Genomic DNA, 25,004 nt, shown 5'->3' with positions numbered 1-25,004 from the left:
TTACTCTGAACCCACCAAGGAATTTTGCAGGCTGTATTTATCTTTTTCCTCCTGGGCACATGTGCAGAAACAGGAACTCTTACAGCTCACTTCCGTTTCATACGAGCATACATGTGGTTACATCACTACATATATCGCATGTATATTATAATTAACTACTTAAGTATGCAGGGCGGAGAGGTAAATATGCATCAGCTAATTAAGCATGCTCAGAGAGTACTATAGGTCACCAAGAGTTTAAACCCCCCCCCCCTTTCAAGGACACAGTCAGTTGAATTCCAGCTTCTGTAATCTGCATGAGAGAGGCTAGGGAGAAGCTGGGGGAGAGTCTGCGATTTAGTATAAGAAGAGCTGTGGCAAGGCTGGGCAAGGAAAAAAGTCCTTGACAGTGTTTCTTTCTTATCAGGTGCAAGATGCAAGCTGTGCATTTGTAACAATACTCCATTTCTAACAGTGGCATGAAACAATACAGTTAGCAGTAAAAAAAAATGGTGTCTGGCCTGTACTTTTTAAGGCTGCAGCCAGTAGAGCTGGCCTGAAGTATCCCTGCTGAGGGTAGGGCTTCTAGGTATGTTTATATTAATTTTAGACAGTAGTAGAGACTTCTCTACCAACTGCACTTTAAATAGGTGTAAAAAGGCCTATCAGTGCCCAGTTTTATACTGGAAAATAATACAACAGAAAAGGTTTACTAAAAAATGGCCTTTTGAGTCAAAGACTGCTTCCCGAAGCTAGTGACTAATTTATCCACGTTTAGGCTTGCAACAGAAGCAACTACACGGCTATGCAAATCACTTTCACTTTGAATCAGTCCCTATTCTGGCTGGAAGTCTCAAAACAGTTAGCACTTAATAGAGCGGGGACTCTTCTTCACTTGCTCTTGATTTAACAGCAACTTTTCAAAATAAGCCTTTTCACTTCAGACTCCACAGCGCGCCGGTCAGTTCTGTCACTTTCTCTGCCAGGCGACATGGATTCAGGAACCGCTGTAGACAGTCTCCAAGATGAAGCTTCTTGCTCCATCTGCCTGCAGTATTTCCAAGACCCTGTGTCTATCCACTGTGGGCACAATTTTTGCCGAGCCTGCATCACTCAGAACTGGGAGGAATCGGATGCAAATTTCTCCTGCCCTCGGTGCAATGAAACTGCCCAGCAGAGAAACTTCAGGCCAAACAGAGAGCTGGCAAAAATTATTGAAATAGCAAAACAGCTGAGTTTGCATGCAGCAAGAGGGGCCACAGGAGGGGAGAAAGTGTGTGAGAAACACCAGGAATCTCTGAAACTCTTCTGCGAGGAAGATCATACCCCCATCTGCTTGATTTGCAGGGAGTCTCAGGCTCACAAAGCTCATCCTGTGGTTCCCATAGAGGAAGCTGCTCAGGACTATAAGGTAGGATATTGCAGTTTCCTGTAACAGGCAAGGGGCTGAAGTTACAATTTTGCATGGAATGGGAAATTCATGGCCAACTTCTAGATCTGCAAGTTATTTTGTCTTTTATAAGCTGGGTGGATTTGATCAAATTGATTTAAATCAATTCAAGCCATGATTTAAATAAAATCGATTTAAATCGTGGTTTAAATCACTGCTCAGGAAGCCTTGATTTATTCATCATTTTCTACAAAAAGTGCATTCTTGTTGTTTAATATCCCTTATTCATTTAATTTCTTAAAACTTTGCACTTTTAGAGAGAGGGTAAGGGCTTAACTCCATGTACACACACTTGCAGAGAGACAAGAGGGCTAATGGGTGGGTCTGTTATCTCTTATCTCCATATATTGCTGTTACCAAGGACTGTTATTTCTGGAAACACAAATCTACAGTTTGAGAACCAAAAACTAAGCATCACAGAGCTGCTTAATGGGCTTTTCTAGACTGAGCACTTAGTCCTACTGGATAGAGTGGTTTTCTTTAATCTTTACTAATCTATAGAGAAGCCTCTGGGAACCCCCTTAAGATTGGGTCCATAGCCTGTTGTGACCTATTTATAAAACTTTTCTAAAAAGGTTACATGAATATATTGTCTCAAATAGTATATAATTAGAAGTTATAATCCCTATCCCATGATGAGATCCAAGAGCTTTAACACATCTTAAATTAAAACTATCTTTAAATAGGTTTTTGGGTTTGTTTGTTTGTTTTTTTAAGCATCCTAAAAAAATAAAAAAAGTTTTAAATTTAAAAATCAGATTTTTAAGTTTAAAACAATCCAATTTTTTTCAAATCATTGCTTTTTATCCACCCTAATTGTAAGCTGCCCTGTGCTGCCACCTTGGAAGGGCAGTGTAGAACCAGTTCTAATATAATAAATGGCGCTGTCTGGCTGGCTTTTGGGCAACTGAGCACGTGCTGCTGAGAAGGCCGGCAGCAATTGGCTGTGCGGACTTCACCGCCTCAGGCAGGGAGATCCCCCCCCCCGCCCCCCAACAGTGGCTGTGGGGGAAGGAGCAGCCACACCAGAGGCTGGAGGGGGAATGTGGGTTAAGAAAGATGGGCAGGGCGTTGCTCCGGCAGAGCAGGCTGGGCAGATGCTGGGGGGGGGCAGGGGGGCCAGCTACAAGTTAATATACAAGCCAGCTGTGCATGAGCCAAGGCGCCTCTACCAGTTTGGGGCCTGAGATCCTGATCAGTAGGAAAGTGAAAGCCACGGTTTCAAATTCAGCACATTGCTGTCTCCCAGCAGGGAGACAAAAATGGCACCACGTTTAAAATCCCAGCTTTTGCAGTTGTTTCTCTGCAGTCAGGAGCGGGCCCCTTCCCCAATGGAGCTGGGGGGGTGGCAGGCAGGGGCCCAGCCGGCTGGCTGGCAATGCAGCGCCGCGCGGGGGGTGGATGGGCCAGGAGTGCGGCCCGGTGCTGGCGGGGAGGGGTAGTGCCCCAAAATTCACCTTATCCCCCTGTAGCTGCCCCTCCAGTGCTGTCACCCATATGAGAGGCACGGTGCAGTGCTCCCAGTCTGAGCCAACCCAGTCCTGTACACATGCACAGCTGCAGGGACACAGCTGGGCAGCAGCTCCCTCCTGGTCAGTGCAACAGAGGTTGGTGGGGAGTGAGACAGAGCCCTGGGGGTGGGGGGGAGGGAAGGGGGCTACCCCAGCGTGATGGAGACAGGGGAGGTCCTGGGAGGAGAAAGTATGTATCTGTGTCTGTGTGCATGCAAGTGTCCATCTGCGCATCTGTGTATCTGTCTGTGCACATGAGGGCATCTGCTTCTGCGTGCGTGTGTGTGCATGCATGTGTATACGTATGTCTGTGTTCATGGAAGGGACAGTCTGTTTGACTCTGTGTGTCCATATGCAGAATGAGTGAGTAGAGTGCATGCCCATGTGCGCGTGCGTGTGTGTCTGTGTGGATGCATCTGTGTTCCTGGCAGGGAGTATATGTTTGTATCTGTGTCCACGTGCAGTGAGTAAAAGTAGCGTGCATCTGTCTGAGTGCGTGCCTGTGTGTCGGTGTGTTTGTGTATGTTTGGCCATAGCGAGACAGAAGGGCAGGGAGAAGAGGCGGGCATGTGGCTGCTCAACTCCCATGGGGGGAGCGGGCCTCCAATTTTGTGTTTGCCCAGGGCCCCAGTCCACATCAATCTGCCTCTGGGCAAAGGCTGGACACGGGCGGGGGTGTTGGAGCGCTGGGCCGGACACAGTATGGTGGGGGGGGTTGGTGCGGGGTTGAACACAGAGCGGTGTGGGGGGTGCACAGAGCCCGATGTGGAGGGCGGGGTGGGTTGCACTTGCCCAGACGCGGAGCACAGAGCGATGGATGCAAGCTCCCTGCTGTTCCTGGGAAGTGACGGTGGCACAGGGTGGTGGGTAGTATGGAAGAAATCAAACTTCGCGTTGTGGTTGAATCAGAACTGACAGAGCCAGCTTTTCTCTGTTGAGGGCTATACTGTGATCACAGGGAGGATTTCGTACAGCAAGGGGAAGCACCCGCTTGTCTGTTTCAAAGGAATCCTCCCCCTCCCTAAGTTTCTAAGCATTTTTATACTTAAGACAGATAAAGAGAAAAAAATACGACCTTGAAGAAACTAAGACAAACTTACTTAATTGGAGATCTGTGCACAGAATAATAATGCAGGATTTTTTTTATCTCAAAACATATAACTAAAATAAGCAGTATCAGCACTTCTGGTCTCTGTCTATTTTTTTCTAGTCAGAGAGGCCAAAAGCCTGACTAAATTCACTCTTACAGTAGCAGTGCTCCATCCCCGCCTGCCCCCACCCCTCCGTCATTCTTGATGGGCAATTGGCTAGTAAATAAATAATTTCCTGGGGTACTTTAGTGATTATACACATAAGCACCCAAAATTACTGATCTCCTCTCTCAGCTTTATTGATTAATGTCGGGGAGTAAAATTTAAGGTGATACGCTAATATTTCTGCTTAAAAACTACATTCGTCAGAATTTGTGTATTAAGCCAAACTGGCTCAGCTGAAAAAAAGAGACCAAATTCAGCACAGTTCTAAACAGATGTTTAGTTGTAAATGAAGTTAATGAGTGTTTTCACTTGTTTAAAAAAGAATATGTGCCACAATGCTTTAGTAAGCAAGGAACATACTTGTTTCTTGTCCATGGTGTGTATTTAAATAATTCACTTCTTTGTTCAAAACCATCTTGATCTCTCAGAGGTCAGAGTTATGGAGTATAAAAGACCAGGGCTACGCTATCAGTAACTACTGAAAGGATCCAGTGAATTGTTGGAGAGAAACCTTGTCACAGAATTATTGTCGATATGGGGACATTTTTCCCTGCTAAACTGAATCAATTTTTAAAACCTCCATTGCATATTTGCTACCAAATTGTTGTTTCTGGGGCCGAACTTTTCCACCCAGCACAAGCCAAGGGGGAGAGCCCTGCAGAGGTCAATATCTACATTATTTCTTTGCTCAGGAAAAGTTCCGGGTCCGATTGCAGGTTCTGAAAGATGAGAGAGAGAAGCTCCTGGGAAAAAGACAAACAGAAGAGAAAAGAAGCCACGATTTTCTGGTAGGTGGCCATGAATCTCTGCCCGTGTTCACTTCTGAAGGGTTCCCATCTGTGGTAGAGCAACTCCCTGTCCTGCCCTGGAGCTCAGGCAAATTCCCAAGAGCGTTGAGCACTACCGGGAAAATGCAGCCAGAGATGCCTGAGGGGAGCTTGTAGTGCAGTATGTAGAGTGGCTGGAGAGTCACAAACTGATCTCCTTCTTTCTGTTCCCCACCAAGGGCACTAGCTAGGGACTATGCCTCTGCTGAGGCAGTGCCAGGATAACAGTAGTGGCCTATCTGAGGAAGTCCTAAGGATGCTGAGAGACATGCAGCTCCCCACTGTAACTCATGGTGCTTTGCAGAAAGCACTGTGAGTTGCAGAAATCCCCTGGACCCGAAAGATGTTTGCTGTTAGGTCCCAGGGGTTAGAGGATTTTGTTGCAGTTTGGAGTGGCTGTGAGTCTGCAGCAGCTCTGCCCTAGGCCTGCCCCTCCCAGCACTGGCACTATCTTCAGAATAAGAGCGGGGAAGGGAGTGGAGGGTGCTTGGTCTGAGGTTTGCCTAGGGTTACCATACATCCAGGTTTTCCCAGACATCCTCTTTTTAGATCCTCCAATCTCAGTCTGGTGGTTTTTTAAAATACGGTCAAACGTCCAGGATTTTGCTCTGCTCCCGGCTTCCCCAGCAAGGAGCTGCTTGAGGCTGGGGGCAGGGTGACTGGAGGCAGGGCACACACATGGCCGTCATGTAGCCAGGCAGGGGGTGTTAGCAGGCCGGCAGCTGGGTACAGGTAAGTCTGTGGGGGGCCTGAGGCTGTGTGTCTCCGTGTCTGCATGTGCATGGTATGGGGGGTGGGTCTGGAGCTGCAGCAAGGCAGGGGAGGTGCGTGCCGCATGCATGCCCTTCCAGCAGGGGAAGGGGGTGGGCAGAGAGCATCAGGGAGCTGTGCAGCTGGCCTGGTGGCACTGGGGCCAGTGCCTGTGCTTGCAGGGGCAGGGTTTGGGGGTGTGAGAGGGTGGGCATCAGGAGTGAGGGGCACCAGCATGGCTGGGGGGCTGTGGCTTGGGAGTGAGGCAACAAAATAGGCAGGGGCAAGGTAGTGCCATATTACTGCCCCCCACAATATCAGATATCCCCCTCTCCCTGCATGACAGGTGTCCTCTTTTTTGGAACTGGAAATATGATAACCCTAGGTTTGCCAAGACTGCTGGAGAGTGGGGTAGATGGATTACAGCCCCCTTCACCTTGACAGCACTGGAAGCAGGACTGGGCTGCATCGGCCAAGGTCTGCTCCCGGTGTGGGCTGACACAAATTAATGAAGCTGCTCTGCTTTGGAGCACCTTCAGCTGAACCCCGACATAATGAGGGTTCAGATTGTTGTGGGCTTGGGTACTTGTAAAGTGCTTTGCAGCAGTGCTCTTCTGTAAGGACACGGCTGTAGAGTGCTTTAGGGGGCCAATCATATGACAAAATGTCACTTGTGTTAGGACCTTAAGAGAGGCTCCTTGTTCTCTGTCCCTCCCCACCCCACATCCACCTCATGCCTTGTCTAACATGCAGGGTGGTGACAGTGAGACCTGGCTTGTGGGCATGCCTACACCCTCTCCCTACCACTGCGAAGCCCATCCTGCCTACAGCTACCTTAGAAAAGCGCTGAGTATGGCCAGGATGAAGACCCTAAGAGCAGTGCCCCAGTGGACTGTCAGAGCTGCTACACTGTCCTGGTTCCTGTGTTTGCACATGGAGTGCAAGCTAGCATATGGAGTGTACTGCACAGTGGCACACCCAGACATGTGTCCTTGGAGAAATCCATATATTGTTGTATGTTCTTGTGTGCACTATGGATGTCTGAGCGCCCCTGTCAGCTGGGTGGATTCCAGGATTGTCATAATTTAAAACACAAAGGAAGGGGAGGATTAATCTAGTGCTCTTTTTTTTTCCCCCCTCATTTGTTTCATTTTTACCTTCCCCAGCATCTCTTCATCAGTTCAGAGACCCTTTTTTAAGGATCTGGATAAAGGCCTATCTCTGTTACTTAAGGCACAAAGCCCGCCAATCCTATTGTAGCCTGTGGGAAGTTATAGGAAAATAAATTTTTGAATGGCATTAGAAAAGCTCCTCTAAAGTATGAACCATGGACGATTACCATAACTTTTTCCTGTTTATGCACAGTCTGATTCCTACTCGTGTGAATGGGAACATCGACACAGAAAACAGTGGAATTAGACCATCCAAAAACTTGGGCTTAGAGTGCTCAGTCACATGTCCCCCTGACCCTCTTCATGTCCCCAATTCCTACTACTTCCTTGTCTATGCCTGTTCCTTGCAGGAAGACTTGGAAACGGAGAAAGTGAAGATTATGTGTGAAATGGAAGAGCTGCACCATTTTGTGCACGAGCAAGAGCGACTCCTGGTGGCCCGCCTGGATGATCTGCAAGAGAAGATTGTGAGGAGAAGGGATGAGAGAGTTGCCAGGTTCTCTGAGGACATTGCCTGTCTTGATGACCTGATCACTGAATTGGAGGAGAAGTGTCAGCAGCCGGCAGTGGAGTTCCTGCAGGTTGGGGCTGAGCTCTTCGTTAGGTTCTGGGGAAAGGGATGCAAGAGTCTGTCGGGTTGGCTCCAAGGCTCCTGGGTTTCACCCATTACGCTTCCAAGTGGTACTTCAGCATCTAAGGGCATGTGTCCACCGTAGTGTCAGGGTGACCAAGCCGGGACATGCCTGAGCACACCCCACTCACCTGCTCCATGTCACACATGTAGGACTGTCCCGGGAGCGGGGGACGGGGATGAATCGGTGTGACCACTCTGACCCCCATGCTTGGGGGGCCCTGCAGTTGGTGCTACATAGGTGCTGCCATGTACAATCGCTGCTGCCAAGCACTGCTGGCTCTGTCCGCTCGCCCCCCACTGGGCCCTGCACAGGCCCCACACACTCCTGGGTATGGCTTTGCACACGTGTGAAATCTGGAATAACCCAAGAAGAGAAACCCCAGGTTCCTCCCTAGCAGTTGCCCTTAAACACACCGCAGACTGAAGTCTTGAGAGCAACCACGGAGAGATCCCCAGAGTGGTTTCACCAGAGGGTTTCTGAGCATGCAAGCAGGAGTGGACAAGGCATGCTGGGGGGCATCCTGGTTGGTTTAGATATACTCACAGGTCCAAATCCAGCTCCCCTCTTGGTGGGAAGTAGCACAGACATGGCTAACGTTAGCTGTGTTCATGGCATTTTAAGACGCATGTGCAGATTTGTACATCCTATATTTCCCCCTGTGCAATGCCATGTCCTGAGCTGGACCTAAAGCCCCTCTCCTGCCCATGGCAGGGCTCAGAAAGATCTGCCCAGGTCATTGACCCTGTATCGGGATCCCAATCCACGTGGGAAGGCAGGTAAGCTCTGCATTAGTCCCAAAAAATGTTTGTTGCAGGAAAACTACAACCAGTGGCAGTGAACTTTTGGCCAGCCAGCAGGATGGTGAGGGAGTGGAGGATTCTGGTCCAAGGCCTTCTGCCACACTTGTTTCCTGCAACGTCCTCATTTTTCAGTACTTTTTAACGTTAAATATTGCTCTGGTGGATTTATTGGCTTGTTCCCTCCTTCAAAGGAGAGTTGTATTTGATGCTATTGTGGTCACTGTAACAGCACAGCTCATCAATGGATAATGTGTGATTTGATTTTTTTTTTTTTTTTTTTTTTTGTGTGTGTGTTCCAAAACAGCCAAATCAATTCCAAATCTGTGAGTCAGTCAAGAACCATAAGTGGCTCTACTACTGGCAAACATCCTCCGCCTCCACCCCGGGCTTCATATGTTTCCAAATTCTTTGGCAGGCATCCTACATGCAGGCCCAAGCCCAGAGGTTTGGGGTTCGGATGCCCCTGGGTTTCACTTGCCCTCAGCCGTAATGCTTGAACCAGGCTGTATGCGCTGCTCAGGACCAAATCAAGAGCTGTTGCTCCTTTGGCAGGTTCCAGGATTAGTTGCTCTCAAAGCAATCATTAGCAGCATCCAGACACTTGATGTCATTCTTACTCCCAGAGGAGACATTTTTATAGGTGGATAACTGCAGTCACTCATTGTTACTGTATCTTCTGCTCTTATTGCTCGTCTGCCCTCCCTTAGCATTCCAGGGTCATGTCCGCTGTCCTGATTAGGTGGTCATCATACAACTGTAATACCATACTATTTTTTTAAGCATAGGATTTCTATTCATAGATATTCCATGGTTCTTTTCGTTTCTGTTAAATATTTTGCCTTGTTTGACTCCATGCTTCCTTCAAGACATAACACTATCTCTTTTTTGGCCTAACCTGAGAGATGCAAGGACGGTATCTTTATTGGACCAACTATGTAGTTGGGATAGATAGAGTTAGACGAGCTTTTTGAATGCAAGGCATTCTTCCTGTGGTCTGATGAGGATCCAGGCACAGCATAGTGAAGAAAAGCAGTGGGAGGAGATGAAAGGCATTCCTAGGGACAGTGGGTGCACAATTATCAGAAGAAAAGAAGCTGATTACTGGGAGATCAAAGCCTGTCCAAAGGGAGAAGAGTCATGCTCACTTTTCATATGTGGAAGGAATTCAGGAGCCAGATAACATATAGTGTGCCATAAAACCAGTATGAATGTTAAGTCCTTAGTTCTTGGTGTCCAGCCAGCTTGTGATTTTTTTGCTCTTAAGGTTATTCTTTAAAGGTGTTCAGTAGATTTCATTTGAGCATCAGGATAATAAGATCAGAAGGAATGGTTGTTTTATGACAAATGTGCTCCTAGCGGGGTGTGTGTGTGTGTCAGTCCTTTATTTTATTTTTATGAAAAGTCTTTCTGGGGCATAGTTGTGTTTATTTTCACCCAAGAAAACACTTGGTGCATTGGATCGGGTGTATCACATTTTGGGAAAGGAATGTGTAGGAACCATGGATTTTGGTGGTTTTGTTTTGGGGTGGGGGCTGCTTGTAGTGGCAATGGAGATGCATTAACGAGTTAAGCATTTCTTGCCAAGGAAAGGCTGTGTCCTATTTGATGACTGTTGGGCAGTGGGGAGTTTTGCTTCTGAAGATGAGTTGGGCAAGGAATTTGTACCTGATACTACAGGGCCCCACTGATTTTTCATTCTTCCATCAGGTTTCCAGACTATCTATTGGGTTTACATCATTATTTAATACCAGACGTTTTAGTTTGCCACCTTTTTTTTTTGGGCTACTAGCATTTCTAAATTACTTCCAGATAGACAAATACATTTCCTGGGCCTCAGTCTGGTGCCCGAAGTACAGCAGTAACCTCCCTTTCCTAAAGCGAGAAGAGGAAGGAACTTGAAGAGACCACCTAGGCCACGGAGACCCGTTCCCTGCTCTCACAAGAAACCACGTTGTGTATTTTCTTTTATAGATATGCCCGTCTCCATTTTAAAAATAATTGCATCGTTTGCCCCTACTGCTCCTATTGGAAAGCTGCTCACTCCTCTCCAGTGCTTAGAAATCTTCTGGTAGGCTCCAGTCTTGTTTTGTGTTGGCTGAGAAATAAGAGCTGAAGGGCAAATGTATCAATTCCTATATCACCAGCACAGCAGCGTTGGGAAAGTCTGGCTAAATTCCAGCCCTGCAATATGTACATGTAAAAACAACTTAGCAGCTATATTATCACATGTCTATGATTAAAAGAGCCAGCGATACAAAGGAGTACAAATGATTTGGCAGTTAGTTACTAGGCATATCCCTGAGTTTACATAGTTTACAGTACCCTCCAGCTGTCGTCATCAGTAAATCAAAACACTTTACAAAATAGGCTGGTATTACTAATCTCTGTTTTATAGTTCATCAAATAGGTGAAGTAAGCCCCACACTGAGTTCCCCAGCAAGGACCAGCATCTAGCTCTCCCCAGTCCTGCTCAAAAGCTCAGTTAACAGCAAAGCAAGCAATCACATTGATTTCACCGTGGAGTAAAATTCCTTCTCTTACTTGCCTTTGCAGGATTGCAGAAGCATTTTGAGCAGGTATGTGGCTCCTTCTCACCCTCTATCATTTTATTGTGCTATGAATAGCATTGTATTGCAGTAATGCCTTGAGGCCTGAAAACCATAAGTCTATAACTCTCCATCATACTGTATAAACACATAGCAACAGGACCATGTGTGGTCTGAAGACCTTTTGATCTAAATAGGCTGCTCATGGGACAGGGTCACTGTTACCAAGGGGCCCCACTCCTGTTCCTTCTTGGTCTTTTGATTTTGTCATGTGTGATGCCCACCAAAGCCACTTAGCTGGGCCCTGTTGACCCAGACAAAAGTAGGTGGTTGGGACCTGATAACCCCTCTCAGGGTCTTCCTAATCAGGAAGATTGAGTGTTTCTTCCTCTAAGACAGAAGGGAAGGAACAATGGATTTCTAAATGCATGGCAGACCTCTCCATAAAGCAGCTCTTTTAAAAATATAAAGAAAAATAAATTGTCTCCAGTTGTCTAGGTTTATACACAGATTAGCTGTGATGGGAGAAGTCATTACCATCCAGTAACTTCTGGATGACTCACTGTGGAAATCTCTCATGTCACTTCCTACCACTCAGATGTCCATGGTACAAACCGTTGTGAAACTGGTCACTTAGGAATAAACCTCTGAGGGAAGCCAGAGATGGATGTGGCCTTGGGATCACGTGGGGTGGGCACGAGGAGCAGTATCCCTGGGTGCTAACATTAGTGGGGGTACTAAAATGGTGCCCGTGGCATTGCAGCAGCAGCCGGGTGCACGGCACTCCACTGCTGCTGTAAGAGCTGTCACCCGGGTGAGCAGACCGTGCTGTGGAAGCAGCAGCTGGGGCCTGTTTTAAGTCCAAGCAGCAGGTGGGGCCTACTTTAAGTCCACAAAGTATGATTGTGGTAGTGTGGCTGAGTGGTCTAAGACACTGGATTAATGTTCCAGTCTCTTTGGGGGTGGGGTTTGAATCCCACCGCTCACAGCAGCTCTTTGGGGGCTGGGCATGATGATCTTCTAAGGTCCCTTCCAGCCCTAATGTCTATGAAACCTATAAGTAGGGAAGACCTCTCCACCCCCCACTCTGCTGTCCTGCAGGGTTTGCCCGAGGTGCAAGCTCTGCTTTTTATTGCCTGTGGTTCAGATGGGTTTTACCAGGATATATTTTAAACATACTAATGAAATATTAGTGGGCAAAGTAGAGGCAAAACTGGGCAGTTCTGCCCCTTGGATAGTGGCAGCTTATGGGGCAGGGGCAGTGGCCAGGGCAAGCTGTTGCTGCTACAGGGGTTGACATGGAAGCTGCAGCCAAAATGTATACTGAATTGTGATTTAAAAGTCAAAATTCTGCAGCCAAAAAAAAGGAGGCAAGAGGGTTAACTGATACCCCACCTGCCCAACGGCAGTGGCTTCCCTTGGGAGCAAATCTCTGGCCAGCACTGCTGCTCTGCCCTCCTTCCCTGTCTCTGCCCAGTGCTGCACCTGAGTGCTGGGGCTGCTGCATGGAAGGTGCAAAGCCTGAGGGAAGGGCAGGAGGGTGAGGCATATGGCCACCCACCCCTACTAAATTCCAGCACCCTCCCTTAGGCAGTGTTTGGGGTTCATGGCCCACGCACCCACCTTTTGTGATGCTCCTGGAGTGAAGCTTCACCTGAGGTCTGTATGCACAAAAGCAGTCCTGGGTGAATGCTCAACTCCACTGAAGCCACTGGGAATTTGGTACGGAGTTCAATGGATTCAGGATTTCAGCAGCAGCTAGTTCTTAGTATGAAATTCACGTTGAGAGATGATAGATACCGTGAGGCACAGAGAATAATTATGGGCCCGAACAATAATTAACTGGAAAAGCCTATTTCCTTCCAGGTGGGAAGAGAAGATCCCAGAGCCACTGGAGACTTCCCTGGAGCTGGAAGAGAAAATCAGCAGTTTTACTGAGGCAAATATTGACCTGGAAGAGATGCGGAGGGATTTCCAAGGTAGGGAAAGGAGAGCAGGAAGGGGATGCCTGTGACTGCGAGAGGAGGTGTGCTCTGGCCAATTCCAAGTGAATGTGAAACCCATTAAATAACAGTAAAGGACTGGGGAACAAGTATTGAATCATGCAAAGAACTAGGTAACGTTCCTCATAAATAGCCACCAATGTGATGTCACAGCTGGTAAAGCGACCAAAATGCTGGCTTGCATCCATAGATGCTTCTCAAGCAAATACCGGGATGTCATTCTCCCCTTGTACTCGGCCTTGGTGAGGCCGCAGCTGGAGTACTGTGTCCAGTTTTGGGCTCTGCAATTCAAAAAGGATGTGGAGATGCTCGAGAGGAGAGCCACGCACACGATCAGAGGGCAGGAAAACAGACCTTATGATGAGAGGCTGAGAGGCATGGGGCTATTCAGCCTGGAAGAGTGCAGGCTCAGGGGGGACCTGGTAGCTTCCCATAAGTATATAAGGGGTGTGCACCAGGATCTGGGGGAATGCCTGTTCACCAGAGCGCCCCAAGGTACTAAGGTCAAACAGTCACAAACTCTTCCAAGACCATTTCAGGCTGGACATAAGGAGAAACTTCTTTACTGTCTGAGCCCCCAAGGCCTGGAACAGACTGCCCCTGGAGGTGGTGCAAGCACCTACTCTGGACTCTTTTAAAAAACATTTGGACACTTATCTTGCTGGGATCCCTTGACCCCAGCTGACTTCCTGCCCCTGAGGCAGGGGCTGAACTTGATGATCTTCCAAGGTCCTTTCCAGCCCTAACGTCTATGAAATCTATTAAATAAAATGTCAAGTGGGTTGAAAATGTTAAAGTTGTTTTTTCATGAGAGAGAAATCTTTAAGCTCCTTCATTTAAAGACTTCACAATTGTTACTAGCTTTGTTTTCTGTTCCCCCATGAGCAGCAGAGTCCTCCTCAACCACCATTACCAATCATCCCTAACCACCAATACCAATCATCCCTAATCTCTCACTTTGCCCCGAATTACGTTATTCCTTATTTACCCTGCCTCCATGACTGAGACCTGCAGGCAGTTTTTTGCTGGTACCCTCTCTCCTTTCCTTCTCCCTGGTGCTGTAGGCACAACCAGGAGGAGCAGGGAGCTGCAACAGGGAAGGAGCCCCAGCAGAGAGGCAGCTCCCTGGGATCTAGCCCCTGAGCTGCAGGAGAGCAGGGAGCGCCCCAGCCTGCGTAGGGCTGCTGGGGAGGGTGAGGAAGGGCTCCAACCCGTCTCAGGACTGAGCTCTGCTGCTGATGCTCTGGTTCTTGCTTTTTTTCTGCCTAGTGAACTTGACTTTGGATCCAGAAACGGCCCATCCCCGCCTAGTCCTATCAGAGGACTGGAAGGACGTAAGATGGGAAGACACACGGCGGCAAGTACTTGACAACCCGAAAAGATTTGATTCCTCTCGCTGTGTGTTGGGTTGTGAAGGCTTCTCCTCTGGGAAGTATTACTGGGAGGTGGAGGTGTTGGATGAAGGAGCCTGGGCTGTCGGGGTCGCAAAAGAATCGGTTAGGAGGAAGGGAAGAATGAACATTAACCCTGAGGAGGGGATCTGGGCTGTGGGGAAATGTGAGAATCGCTACCAAGCTCTCACCACTCCTGTAACCCTGCTTCCCTTGGTTGAGAGCCTCAGGGTGATTGGGATTTATGTGGACTATGAAGGGGGGCAGGTGGTATTTTTTAATGGTAATTATGAGGCCCCTATCTTTACTTACTCTCCAGCCTCTTTCATGGGTGAGAGAATCCTGCCTTTACTCTGCCTGGGGAGGAAAACCCACTTCCGACTGTGTCCCTAATTTACAGGGCCGCACGGTCCTGAAAGGTGTATGTTTAGGGTGAGTCTACAGCACATGACTTCTCTGACATGTCTTCTAGGAATGGTAAAAAAACAAACAAACAAACAACCCCCTCCCCCCCCCCCCCCAAAAAAAAACCCACCCTCATAACCAACATCAGCTCGTTTCTCATGCAGGGATCACTGATACCAATAAAATGAACCCGTTATAGGACTATGCTAAGGCACTGGGTAACCCCTTTTCAGGTTTTGTATATTGAGACATGCTCCTATGCTTCTGTGCCATAGATGGGGGGGAAAAAAGTAACAAGTTATGTCATTACAATGATACCATGAGCTCTGCAACAACCAATGAGATCATGTAGAGCTGTTCATTTTCTTTCTCTGTTTCCCTTTTCTTCAATTTCCTTTTTCCCTTCTTTTTCTTTCCCATTCCTCCTTCTTGCATGCCGTACAGAAATATGTTTTATAACCCCAGGGATACACAGATCCTGATTTGAGAGACTCTGGTACAGCTTATGTTGCTCATAGAAGAGGTTAAACAATGCCAGCAAGTCCTCGGCTATGTCTCCACTAAGGGGTTTTGCCAGTGAAAATCTTTTTTGGTAGGACTGTGCCACCAAAGCCTTTGTAACACAGACAAGACATAAGGCTCCATCCAAAACGACTTTCTCTAATACGCAGTCTGAAAAAGCAGGCATGAGCTGTGAGAAATGGCTGCTGAAATTTTGAACTGGAATATTTAGCCATCTGAAAAACAGACAGCAAGGTATTTTGATTTTTAATGGAAACATTAAATATTCAATTAAAAGAAACGGTCTGTTTTTTTCCTGACTCATTTTTCTCAATGTTCTTCATTTAGTTTTATATTGTCTTTCATACACCCCTCTTTCCTCTGTTTCTTGGGATTTAATAATCACATTGTATCTCCTTTTATTTTTTGTTTCTGGCTGTGTAACTCCAGAGAGCTCACTCTTGGTAAAGCCCAGTGGAGAGGAGACACTTTTTAGCTTGATAGAGTTAGTAAAGATAAAGCAAAAGAAAAAGAAAAATCAGCAACAAAGGGACAAAAATTAATTGAAAGATTTAGGCCATGGTGTTGCTCTCCAGGCTCACGCTGCAAGAGTGTAGACTGTCTCATGGGAAGCCCCACGTCTTCAGGTCCAGAGTCAGCCTGGGAGGAGATAGGAGGGAGTCTGTAGGCTTGGGGCCATCTCTGAAACTAGAAGACTGTATCTGCTGGCTCTGGTTCTGAAATGTTAACAAACACGGCCCAAAGCAAAGTTGCAGGGGCTTGAAGGGAACAGAGAGCTCCAGGTATCAAAGGAATTTGGTTCATGTTCATTTGGGACTGAAAGGAAGAAGCTGGGAGGGAAGGACAAAATGAATTATTTCTAGATTTGAACAGTTTCATATTATTATTATTATTATTTCTAAAATTTTACATTTTTAAGCAAGTAGATCCTGTGTTTTATGATGCAAAACAAAAAATAAATTGTATTAAAATGTCTTTGGAGTTGCAAAAATGTTCCCTTGTCTTTTCTGTTGAAGGCAAAATACAACAATAAACATATGAGCCATCATACCAACTTCATTCATGGTATCTGGGTTGCTTTTGATTGGCATGTTTATTGGTATCCAGGTAAGCTATACCAAATGGGAACCACAGTGATAGCAGCAGCCACTTTCTCTTATTGCCTGCAGAAGGGTGATTGTGCCCGAAAGCTTGCAAAGAAGTTTTTTCCAACTACTCAGTTGGTTTAATAAAAAAGATCACATACTACCCTGTGGCAGAAAGCCACCTTGGTTTCTCCCCAAAATCACTGCCCTATGACAATGTGATTAAATCTCTGTGGTGTGACCATTTGATTAGGATGGGCCCAGCAGAGGAGACACACTCTTACTCTATCTCTTTAGGTAACCTGAGCTGGCTACAGTCCTGAGGGAGGGGGGAAACCTGCTCCCTCTGCCTATGTGACTGGTATCACCTACCTGGGTGAGGGGCATCTACCTAGTGGGCTGGAGTCTGCCCGACAACAAGTAATGTATTTCAAATTGGTTGGCTGACAGCCAACCGGAGTGGCCTCCACTGGGCCAGGGAATGAGGTCACGGGCTGTATAAGTTAAGACTGCCCAGGAGGAGGGGCCAGCCGCCATACGGGGGACTCAGAGGAGATTCACCATCTGAAACTGGCTCTCTCCCCAATAGCTCATGAGCTAGAAACGGCCTGCCTCCAGAGGGAAACTTCACCTGCCTTTGGAAGATGCTTGTGAGTAAGCTACTCGAGATCTGATTAGATATCTAGCTGACAGTAACTCAGATGCGTGATCAAAAGGCTACCTCAGCCAGACTGTTTGCTCTTTAGGATTTCTAGGATATTGTTCTTGTACCCTATTTTCACCCTACCCCTGTAATCAATAAAGTCCTCCTTTGTGACCGGTGTAGGAGACTTATTGAGGGGTGGGTCTAAATTATGCCCAGGAGACCCCATGGGTCTGCAAACTAAGGGAGACTTTCCTTTTTGCTCCCTGACTTGGGGAAGTGCCCCAAGTGCCTGTACTGGGTCGAGTACCCGTAGGACATTAGGCCTGTGTTTCCCCGAGGACACAGGGCCGAGTGTGACTCCACTCTTGGGGTGGTGGCAGCTACGTTACCCCCAGGCTAGCAAGTGTGCTCCAAGAAGGGGGTTGGCTGGATGTCAGGCACCCCTAGGGAGGCATTCAGAGCCTGGAAGGTGGGCGGGTGCAGGGAGGTGGGCGGCTCAACCCAGGAGTGCCCCCTACTGTCAAAGAAGTTTTTTCCAACTACTCAGTTGGTTTAATAAAAAAGATCACATCTACACAAAGAACCTTGCCTCACTAAAATACCACTCTCTCCTGCCTTCTTCCTGACTGTAGACTAAGGTGGCTAGCTATCTCTCCCTGTACATGAATTTCCTGTCCTGGAATTCTCTTCATCGATGGAGTAAGCCATCCCCCAGCTTCCCACCCCAGAAGCTCTAGTGGACCTAAGTGACCTGCCTTGCAACACAGCCCCCTCATGACCCAGAAAAACTTAAGAGTTAAAGTGGAGATAAAAATCATGAAGCACCTGTCCTGGATCTGGCTTCTACCTCAAAGCAGGGGCAATGTATTTTGTTACTAGGGAGGGAGGCAATGAATGATCATTAACTGATGTTTATTGTAGCAGGGCTGCAGTGTTGTGGAAAGCATGGTGGTCCAGGAAATGTCTGAGAGGCAAGGCTTTTTTATGATATCTGTTATTGGGCCAACTTTTATTGTTTTAACTACATTAACCCCCACATGTTCTGAAGAGTCAGTGAAAAGTAAAGAAAGGAACACAAATTCATGTACCCGGAAATTCAACCAAGTATCCTACCCCTGCTCTCTCCTCTACCCTCTTCTTCTGAAACCTTGCATTGCCGTTATCTCTTATGCATAAGATAAAGGTCTCTTGAAGAAAGGAAGTTTGGTCAGGTCTCTGCAATAAAATCTCCAAGCCATTCAATTTGCCTTTTGAAGCATATTCCTGCCCTGAAAGTCCAGTAGCTGTTATACCTCCTGTTAAGCCACCCAGGTATACTCAACCTTGTTTATCTGAACCAATTTGATAAATCACTGAGGTGACTGAATTTGTCAGTCACCCAATTACCAGATGACCTTCCCTAACTGCACATGCCCTAGTTCCTAACAGTGCATTGGGTATACATGTTGATGCCTACAAAACCATAGCAAGGAATTGATTGGTTGACCAAACTTCCTAGCATGGCCCACACTTCAGGGAGATGAGCAAGGAATTGATGGCAGAGCTGGGCTGTGGGGGAATGTTTCACTGGGAGCCCCCTGGCAGGAGAGGAGGCCAGGTGCTCCTAAGAAGCTTAGTAGTGTGATATCTGGGCATTCCTGATCCTCTTTTCCTACCGCCACCATGGTACAGGATGCTCCTCCCCTTATGTTAAGGATGCCCCAAAGGCTTTCCCAAAATTGTACAGAGGTAGCAACATCCCTGCCATTCTCCTATATGACACCCCAGGGCAGAACCCATGTCACCAGTGACTCTCCCTGGGTAGGGAAAGACTGCAGGGACCATCCTGGAGCTTGGTCCCCTGTACCCAGAGCTCATGGGCTAGCATAGGACAGAATATGGTACAGCAGAAGGTGGGGGGGTGTCCCTTTTCTCCTCCAGGTCCTGGACTCCCAAGGAAGGAAATACCTAGAAAGGAACAAGGCAAGTCAAGACAGAGAGTTGCTACCCTTTGCAGCATGCCTGCTGCTGGGGTGGGGGGGAGTGAGGAGGGTGCTGTATCTCCTATAGCATCCTGGGTTCACTCGGCATTTAACCCTTCCTATGCAGACATGACTGGAGTAACACACAGGGAACAGGTTTTGCCATAGCAATGCATTGGCTCATAGAAATGTTTTTCACTTGAATAAGGTCTTGCAAGTTTTGCCTGGTGCTGAATGTCTCCCTTCATTATCCCATGTCATGACACCTAATTTCAGAAAGTCATAACCAATCATATCATCTGGCACTATCAGCAGTGCTGCTAGGAATCGGACTGTGAGGGCCAAGGGAAGAAGGAGAATATTGTCCAAATTATTGTATTCCTATTTCATTTAATGTATGCACAGAGCCACCTCACCCCTAGAAATTTGCCTTCTGATGCCTGCATCAGACAAGAAGCAGATGAATTCCTGGATGCTTATTACTAAGTGTTTTTTCCCCTTCCACCAGGGGACACTGTGGTCTGACTAATCCCCTCTGCAGGAGTGTAAATGTGATGTTGTAGGCCTGGTGATCTAGAACAATGGTCTCCAAGCTTTTTTGATCAGTAAAAAATTTTTGAGCACGCACCCCCAATATATGTATATTTATATTTGCGCACCCCTATCAATAAAACAATTTTGAGCATGTACCCCCAATATATGTATATTTATATAAATATAAATAGAAGTTCTAGTATTTTCTTCCCGCACCCCAGTGGATCGTCTTGCGCACCCCACTTTGGAGACCACTGATCTAGAACAGGCAAGGATTTCTTAGGGTGACATCTGGTATTGGACCAGCTAGGTAGTTCTTACTTTGCATGAGTTTTCCCATGCAAGACATTCTTCATCAGGTCTGACTGGGTCAGGATCATACCTGATGAAGAATGTCTTGCATTGCAAAGCTTGTATAACTGTATCCCAACTACACAGTTGCTCCAATACAAGGTATGTCCCTAAGAAATCTTTGCTTCTCACACAGTCCCCGATATGAAAGTCCTCCAGCTCCCAAGGAGCAGGCCAACCAGATTCCTTCTCCTCCCACCCAACCAACCCCCTCCTTACCCCCTCACACATTTTCTCAGGAAACCAGACCAGTAAACAGGCAAGCAAGGAGTGTTACAGCACAGAGAGAAGATTACATTAGTATTTGTCTTTGGAAGAGGGTGAGGAAACACTGCAAGGACAGAGCTGGCTGCACCTCAACCCATGTTTCAGGCAGGGCTGGGGCACCCCAGGAGGGGAAGAGGGCAAGTCCAGGTTTACATATGCTGGTTCATGATCCTTGCACCTTAGGAAAGAAGAAATGCTCAACCCTTGGGCTGCTTCTTGAGCAGCAAAAGACACGTTTGCTTCTCTACCTATGAAACTGGTAGAGCGGGGTATTAACCCCCCCGCCTCAGTGCCTAGGACACAAATCAGCCTGCAACTGTTCTTCCCTAAAACATCCTCCCCATAAGCATTGCCATGGGACAGTGAAGCTTAGGGGGGGAATCTCCTGTGCAGCTGTTGGGATAGACCAGAGCATTGCCATGGGTCAATGCAAAACAAAGTAGAGGTGGCATTTTGCAGATATGTTTGCCTTCATTTTGTGATCACTCGCGGGTGACTATGAAGCAAAACGAGAACTTGAATACAGATCAGGCTGAATTCATATAGTAGGAAATGGCCTGTGGCTTGACTCTTCCATCTCCTCTGCACTTTGAACCGGAAAAATCGGATATTTCAGCGGTGGAGAGCTGCTTGAGTGCAGCAGGTGGGTACCAGCTCCTGTCTCCTCCCTGGTGGTCTAGTGGTTAGGATTCGGCGCTCTCACCGCCGCGGCCCGGGTTCGATTCCCGGTCAGGGAAGGATTTTTTTTTTTCCCCGTTCACAAACAGGAGAAGTAGGAGCAAGAAGGAATTGTTTTTCTGTTCACAAATGAGAGAAGGACTTCTCTCCCCTTCCAAGAGCCACTCTGTTTCTATTTTCCCTCCTCATGTTATCCAAAGGCAACCCCCGCCATAAACCAAAATAAAGCCTCTCCGACCCACCCACACCACCTCCCAAAACCCCACAAGTAGGCTCTGTTTAAAGAAAATGTCAGGCTGGTTGCCAAAAGTGATCATTATCAAATTCCCCCCCACATTTTTACATTTGCTGGCTGCTTTAGCTAGCTTGGACAGGGCTGATCCTGCCTCTCAGGCCAGAGGCTGGACCAGATGACTGCTCCAGCCCCTTTCGGCCCCGCCTGCATCTCTGGGATGCTCAGACCCTCCCTATGGACCTCATGGGCCACATTTGTCTAACCAGCTTGCAGTTTATTCAGAAAAATAGAGTCTTCACAAGAGTTTCCCAAACTGTCATGACTGGTAGGGCTTGCAAGGGCCTCTGCTTTCCCCCCCTTTAGCTGTGACTTGGTTGCTGCCTGTTTTGGAGGAGAGAGGGCTACAGCGGGGAGCAAAGAGCATGTCTTTGTTACAGTCTGGGCTGATCAAGGAAATGGCAGCTCTACATTATATAGAGAGATCAATTCCTGGAGCAAAACAATGTCAGGCCTGTGTCATGCATGACCGGTGAAAAGCTGGGCCTGGGCTTTTCAAGCAGGCAAGGGCATTGTGCAAATGCACTGGCGCATTTCTGACCCATGCTGAGGTTTGGATTTGCTGCTCTGGAGGGCTTTGATCTCTGCCCCTCACATGCATCCTTCATGCACGCCAGCTATTCAGCATTTTACACCCCCGTCCCCCCACCGCACACACACAGACCACCACCAACAGACATAAACACACTCACAAATACACCCCACCCAGAGCCCACCAACAGACACAAACACATACACCTACTTCCAGACACCCACACACAGAAACACCCCCATCCTCACCTCCCCACCCACACAAACACATGCTCCCACCGATACGTACAGACACACAGCCACAGCTACACACACATACACCCCCACCCCCCCAGATGCACAGATACACACATTCCCCCACCCTAGACACGCAAACACCCCCACAGGTACATTCACAAAGACATACACCCACAGATACACACACCCATATACACACCCACACGCATACACACACACCAGTCCTCCCCCCCCCATATGAACCTTGGGGGTGTTATTTGATTTAGTTTTGAATATAGATATTTGGTCATATTTTTGTCCTCTTTGGTCCATGCTGTTGTGCCTAAAAGTCCTAGTAATATTTTCTTTAGCTCTCCACAAGGGCTCTTATTCGTCACTAAACTTGTCAGACCTGGAATCCAGGTACCCAGGATTTCTCTCCTTGCTTTCCCCCCCCATGCCCTCTTGCTCCTGGAGGCAGCTCACAGCACTTAGCCATGCACTTCCCCGGTTCCCAGCCCACCCCCTGACTCCTGCTGGCGCTATTCCTTGGCCGGCTGCTGGCAGCCCGCCCGAGCAGCAAGACATCCTGCCCTTCCTCGTGCTCTTGAACTTTGGGCTGTGCCTGCTTTAGCTCGGCAGGCATTTTTAAGACTCCAAGTGGAGATCAACTGGATGCAGGCCATAAATAAAATAAACACTTCCAAGGTGCATGCCTTTCTGCAGCCAGAAGAGCTGGAAGCTGATCAGGGATGGTTCTCGCATCAGCTGGGTTTTTTTATCTGGGCAAGTTGGGAGAGGTGCAGTGCGCTCAGCTGGGGTTGTGTTTCACTGGGGAGACACAAAACCTTCCAAAAAAAAAAAAAAATCTGTAACGCACCACTCAGGAAGACCCATGAGAGCCCGGGCAAAGCCCATAAATAGCAAGCCCGGCTAGCTCAGTCGGTAGAGCATGAGACTCTTAATCTCAGGGTCGTGGGTTCGAGCCCCACGTTGGGCGCAGTTGCTCTTTTGGCTTGATTCTCTTTTGAGAAATTAAAGGCACCTTGGGATGGGAAGGCTCTTCTGCTTAGAAAATGACTGTCTGGGGTTTGAAAATGACTGTCTGCGGCATTACACAGTACTTGAAGTGGAAAGAGATGAGTCCCATATCTTCTGAACTGATATGTCCTCCCATGGGAATCAGAGATGCTTATATTTTACCCCGGCTAGGGGAAGCAATAACATACAGGCATACCTTGGAGATATTGCGGGTTTGGTTCCAGACCACCGCAATAAAGTGAATCTCGCAATAAAGCGAGTCACACGAATTTTTTGGTTTCCCAGTGCATATAAAAGTTATGTTTACGCTATACTGTAGTCTATTAAGTGTGCAATAGCATTATGTCTAAAAAACCAGTGTACATACCTTTAATTAAAAAATACTTTATTGCTAAAAAAATGCTAACCATCATCTGAGCCTTCAGTGAGTTGTAATCTTTTTGCTGGTGAAGGGTCTTGCCTCGATGTTGATGGCTGCTGACTGATCAGGGTGGTGGTTCCTGAAGTTTGAAATATTGCGAGAATTACCAAAATGTGACACAGAGACACGAAGTGAGCAAATGCTGTTGGAAAAATGGTGCCGATAGACTTGCTTGACGCAGGGTTGCCACAAACCTTCAATTTGTAAAAAAACGCAATATCTGCGAAGCGCAATAAAGCAAAGCGCAATAAAACAAGGTATGCCTGTATGTCTTAATATTTATGGCCTCTCTTTTACTGTCTTTCTTCACTATCCACACCTCCATACACCAGGTCAATTTTCATTTTCATGGAGAGTGTTTCAGCACGATGAATCAACTCAGGGCTCAACCTCTTGAGGGGCAGAGGGGGAAGAAAGAAAGAAAGAGAGAAAAAATGGTTTCATTTCTTTGTAACTCTCCTTGATAATCTACACAGCACAGATTGGCTTCAGCAACCCAATAGTAGGAGGCACATGCTTCAGGGAGGAGTCCTTAGGTAGAGTTTGTTTGGGGGTTTTTTTGGGGGGGGGTGTTATTATTATTATTTTTATGGTTCATTACTGTATTCAGTCCATAAACAGCGAGGAAATTAAGAAATTAGATTTTTTTTAATATATATATTTTAAAAAACCCATGCAAATAAAAAGTTTCCCTGTCCAAACTTAGTCCGAGGAAGGGTGCTTTGTGCCTGAAATCTTGTCTAACTTTTCTCCCACATACAGTTAGCCCAGCAAATATATATCACCACTGCTTTCTGCATTCCTATGAGACATTTAAAAACCCAGTGTTTATTTATTACATGATATCCCTACTTTTCAGAAGGAAGAAGCACTTCACTATGGGGCTGCTTTTTTGGACACCTGGGAAAGAAGAGACCTCCGTGGTTAAAGTGGGGATAAAATTCTCCAGCACAACACGAGACAGAGACTGTTGGGTTATTTTGCCTTTCTCTGGACAACTGGGTTAAGGCTAGGAAAGTATCTTCTCCAGTGTGGAGGTACTGGAATAGCAAGGAGGAGCAGACACAAGTGGTCTTAACTTCTTCTCAAATTTCATTCCCATGACTATCCAAAAGAAACAGATAAGGAGAGGTTGAATTGGCAAGGTCATCATGGAAAACACAAGGACCCACTAGCTGATTTTTCTAAGTTGATTCTGTAGTAGGGATGTGGTCTGTTATTCCCCATCCCGAATGGCTCCTCTCTATCCTGAGAAGTAACTTCACATTTCTCATCAGTCACACTGGCCCCAGGGCATCTGAAAGAAGCCAGCATTTCCTGCAGAAAAACCATATGTCTGCAATTCTGGCTTCAGTTCCCCCATCTGTCTTCACAAAAGGATTGTTGCAATGACGAGGTTCTCGAGAACATAATGGTCAGTTGAAAGTTAATGCAGTTTGTCCTCTACTGCTTTCTGGCAGTACTCCACGGTGGACAATGCAAATCTTCTTTGCCTCTGCTACCACCCTCCCCAGCATACTCTCACCTCCTTCAGCCCTAATTTTGAATTCCCACCCCTGTGGCAAAAGGTGACGTCCTACTAAGCAGGAAAGGTGAACTCTTCCAAAAGAGGAATCCATGCAAATCAGGAATTCTTTTGGGATAATCAAAGAACTCGTGCAAAGAGAACTGACGTGCCTTAACTACATTAACTGGATAACCCCTAGTCAGGCTCATGTGAGCTTATGACTTTTT

General features: G+C 47.1%; 1 protein-coding gene and 2 non-coding genes across 3 annotated transcripts; all 3 read left to right on the top strand.

Annotated features, from left to right (window-relative positions):
- The first annotated feature begins 818 nt into the window (after positions 1–818).
- On the top strand, positions 819–16,306 carry LOC149852624 (zinc finger protein RFP-like). The gene is made up of 6 exons (XM_090028326.1): positions 819–1,390; positions 4,889–4,984; positions 7,296–7,526; positions 10,934–10,956; positions 12,793–12,905; positions 14,199–16,306. Exons 1-6 carry the CDS (start codon positions 971–973, stop codon positions 14,711–14,713), a joined length of 1,398 nt encoding a protein of 465 aa, XP_089884452.1. The 5' UTR covers positions 819–970; the 3' UTR covers positions 14,714–16,306.
- A 4,450-nt stretch (positions 16,307–20,756) lies between these two features.
- Positions 20,757–20,828, top strand: TRNAE-CUC (transfer RNA glutamic acid (anticodon CUC)). Its single transcript has one exon. It is a non-coding gene; the product is annotated as a tRNA-Glu (tRNA).
- A 1,907-nt stretch (positions 20,829–22,735) lies between these two features.
- On the top strand, positions 22,736–22,808 carry TRNAK-CUU (transfer RNA lysine (anticodon CUU)). Its single transcript has one exon. It is a non-coding gene; the product is annotated as a tRNA-Lys (tRNA).
- Positions 22,809–25,004: the final 2,196 nt, after the last annotated feature.

Source organism: Crocodylus siamensis, chromosome 15, assembly GCF_052110815.1.
Source record: "Crocodylus siamensis isolate JL-2025a chromosome 15, ASM5211081v1, whole genome shotgun sequence".
Classification (NCBI taxonomy): Eukaryota; Metazoa; Chordata; order Crocodylia; family Crocodylidae; genus Crocodylus; species Crocodylus siamensis.
Note: the sequence above shows the minus strand (reverse complement) of the source record. Positions and strands in the feature narration are given on the sequence as shown.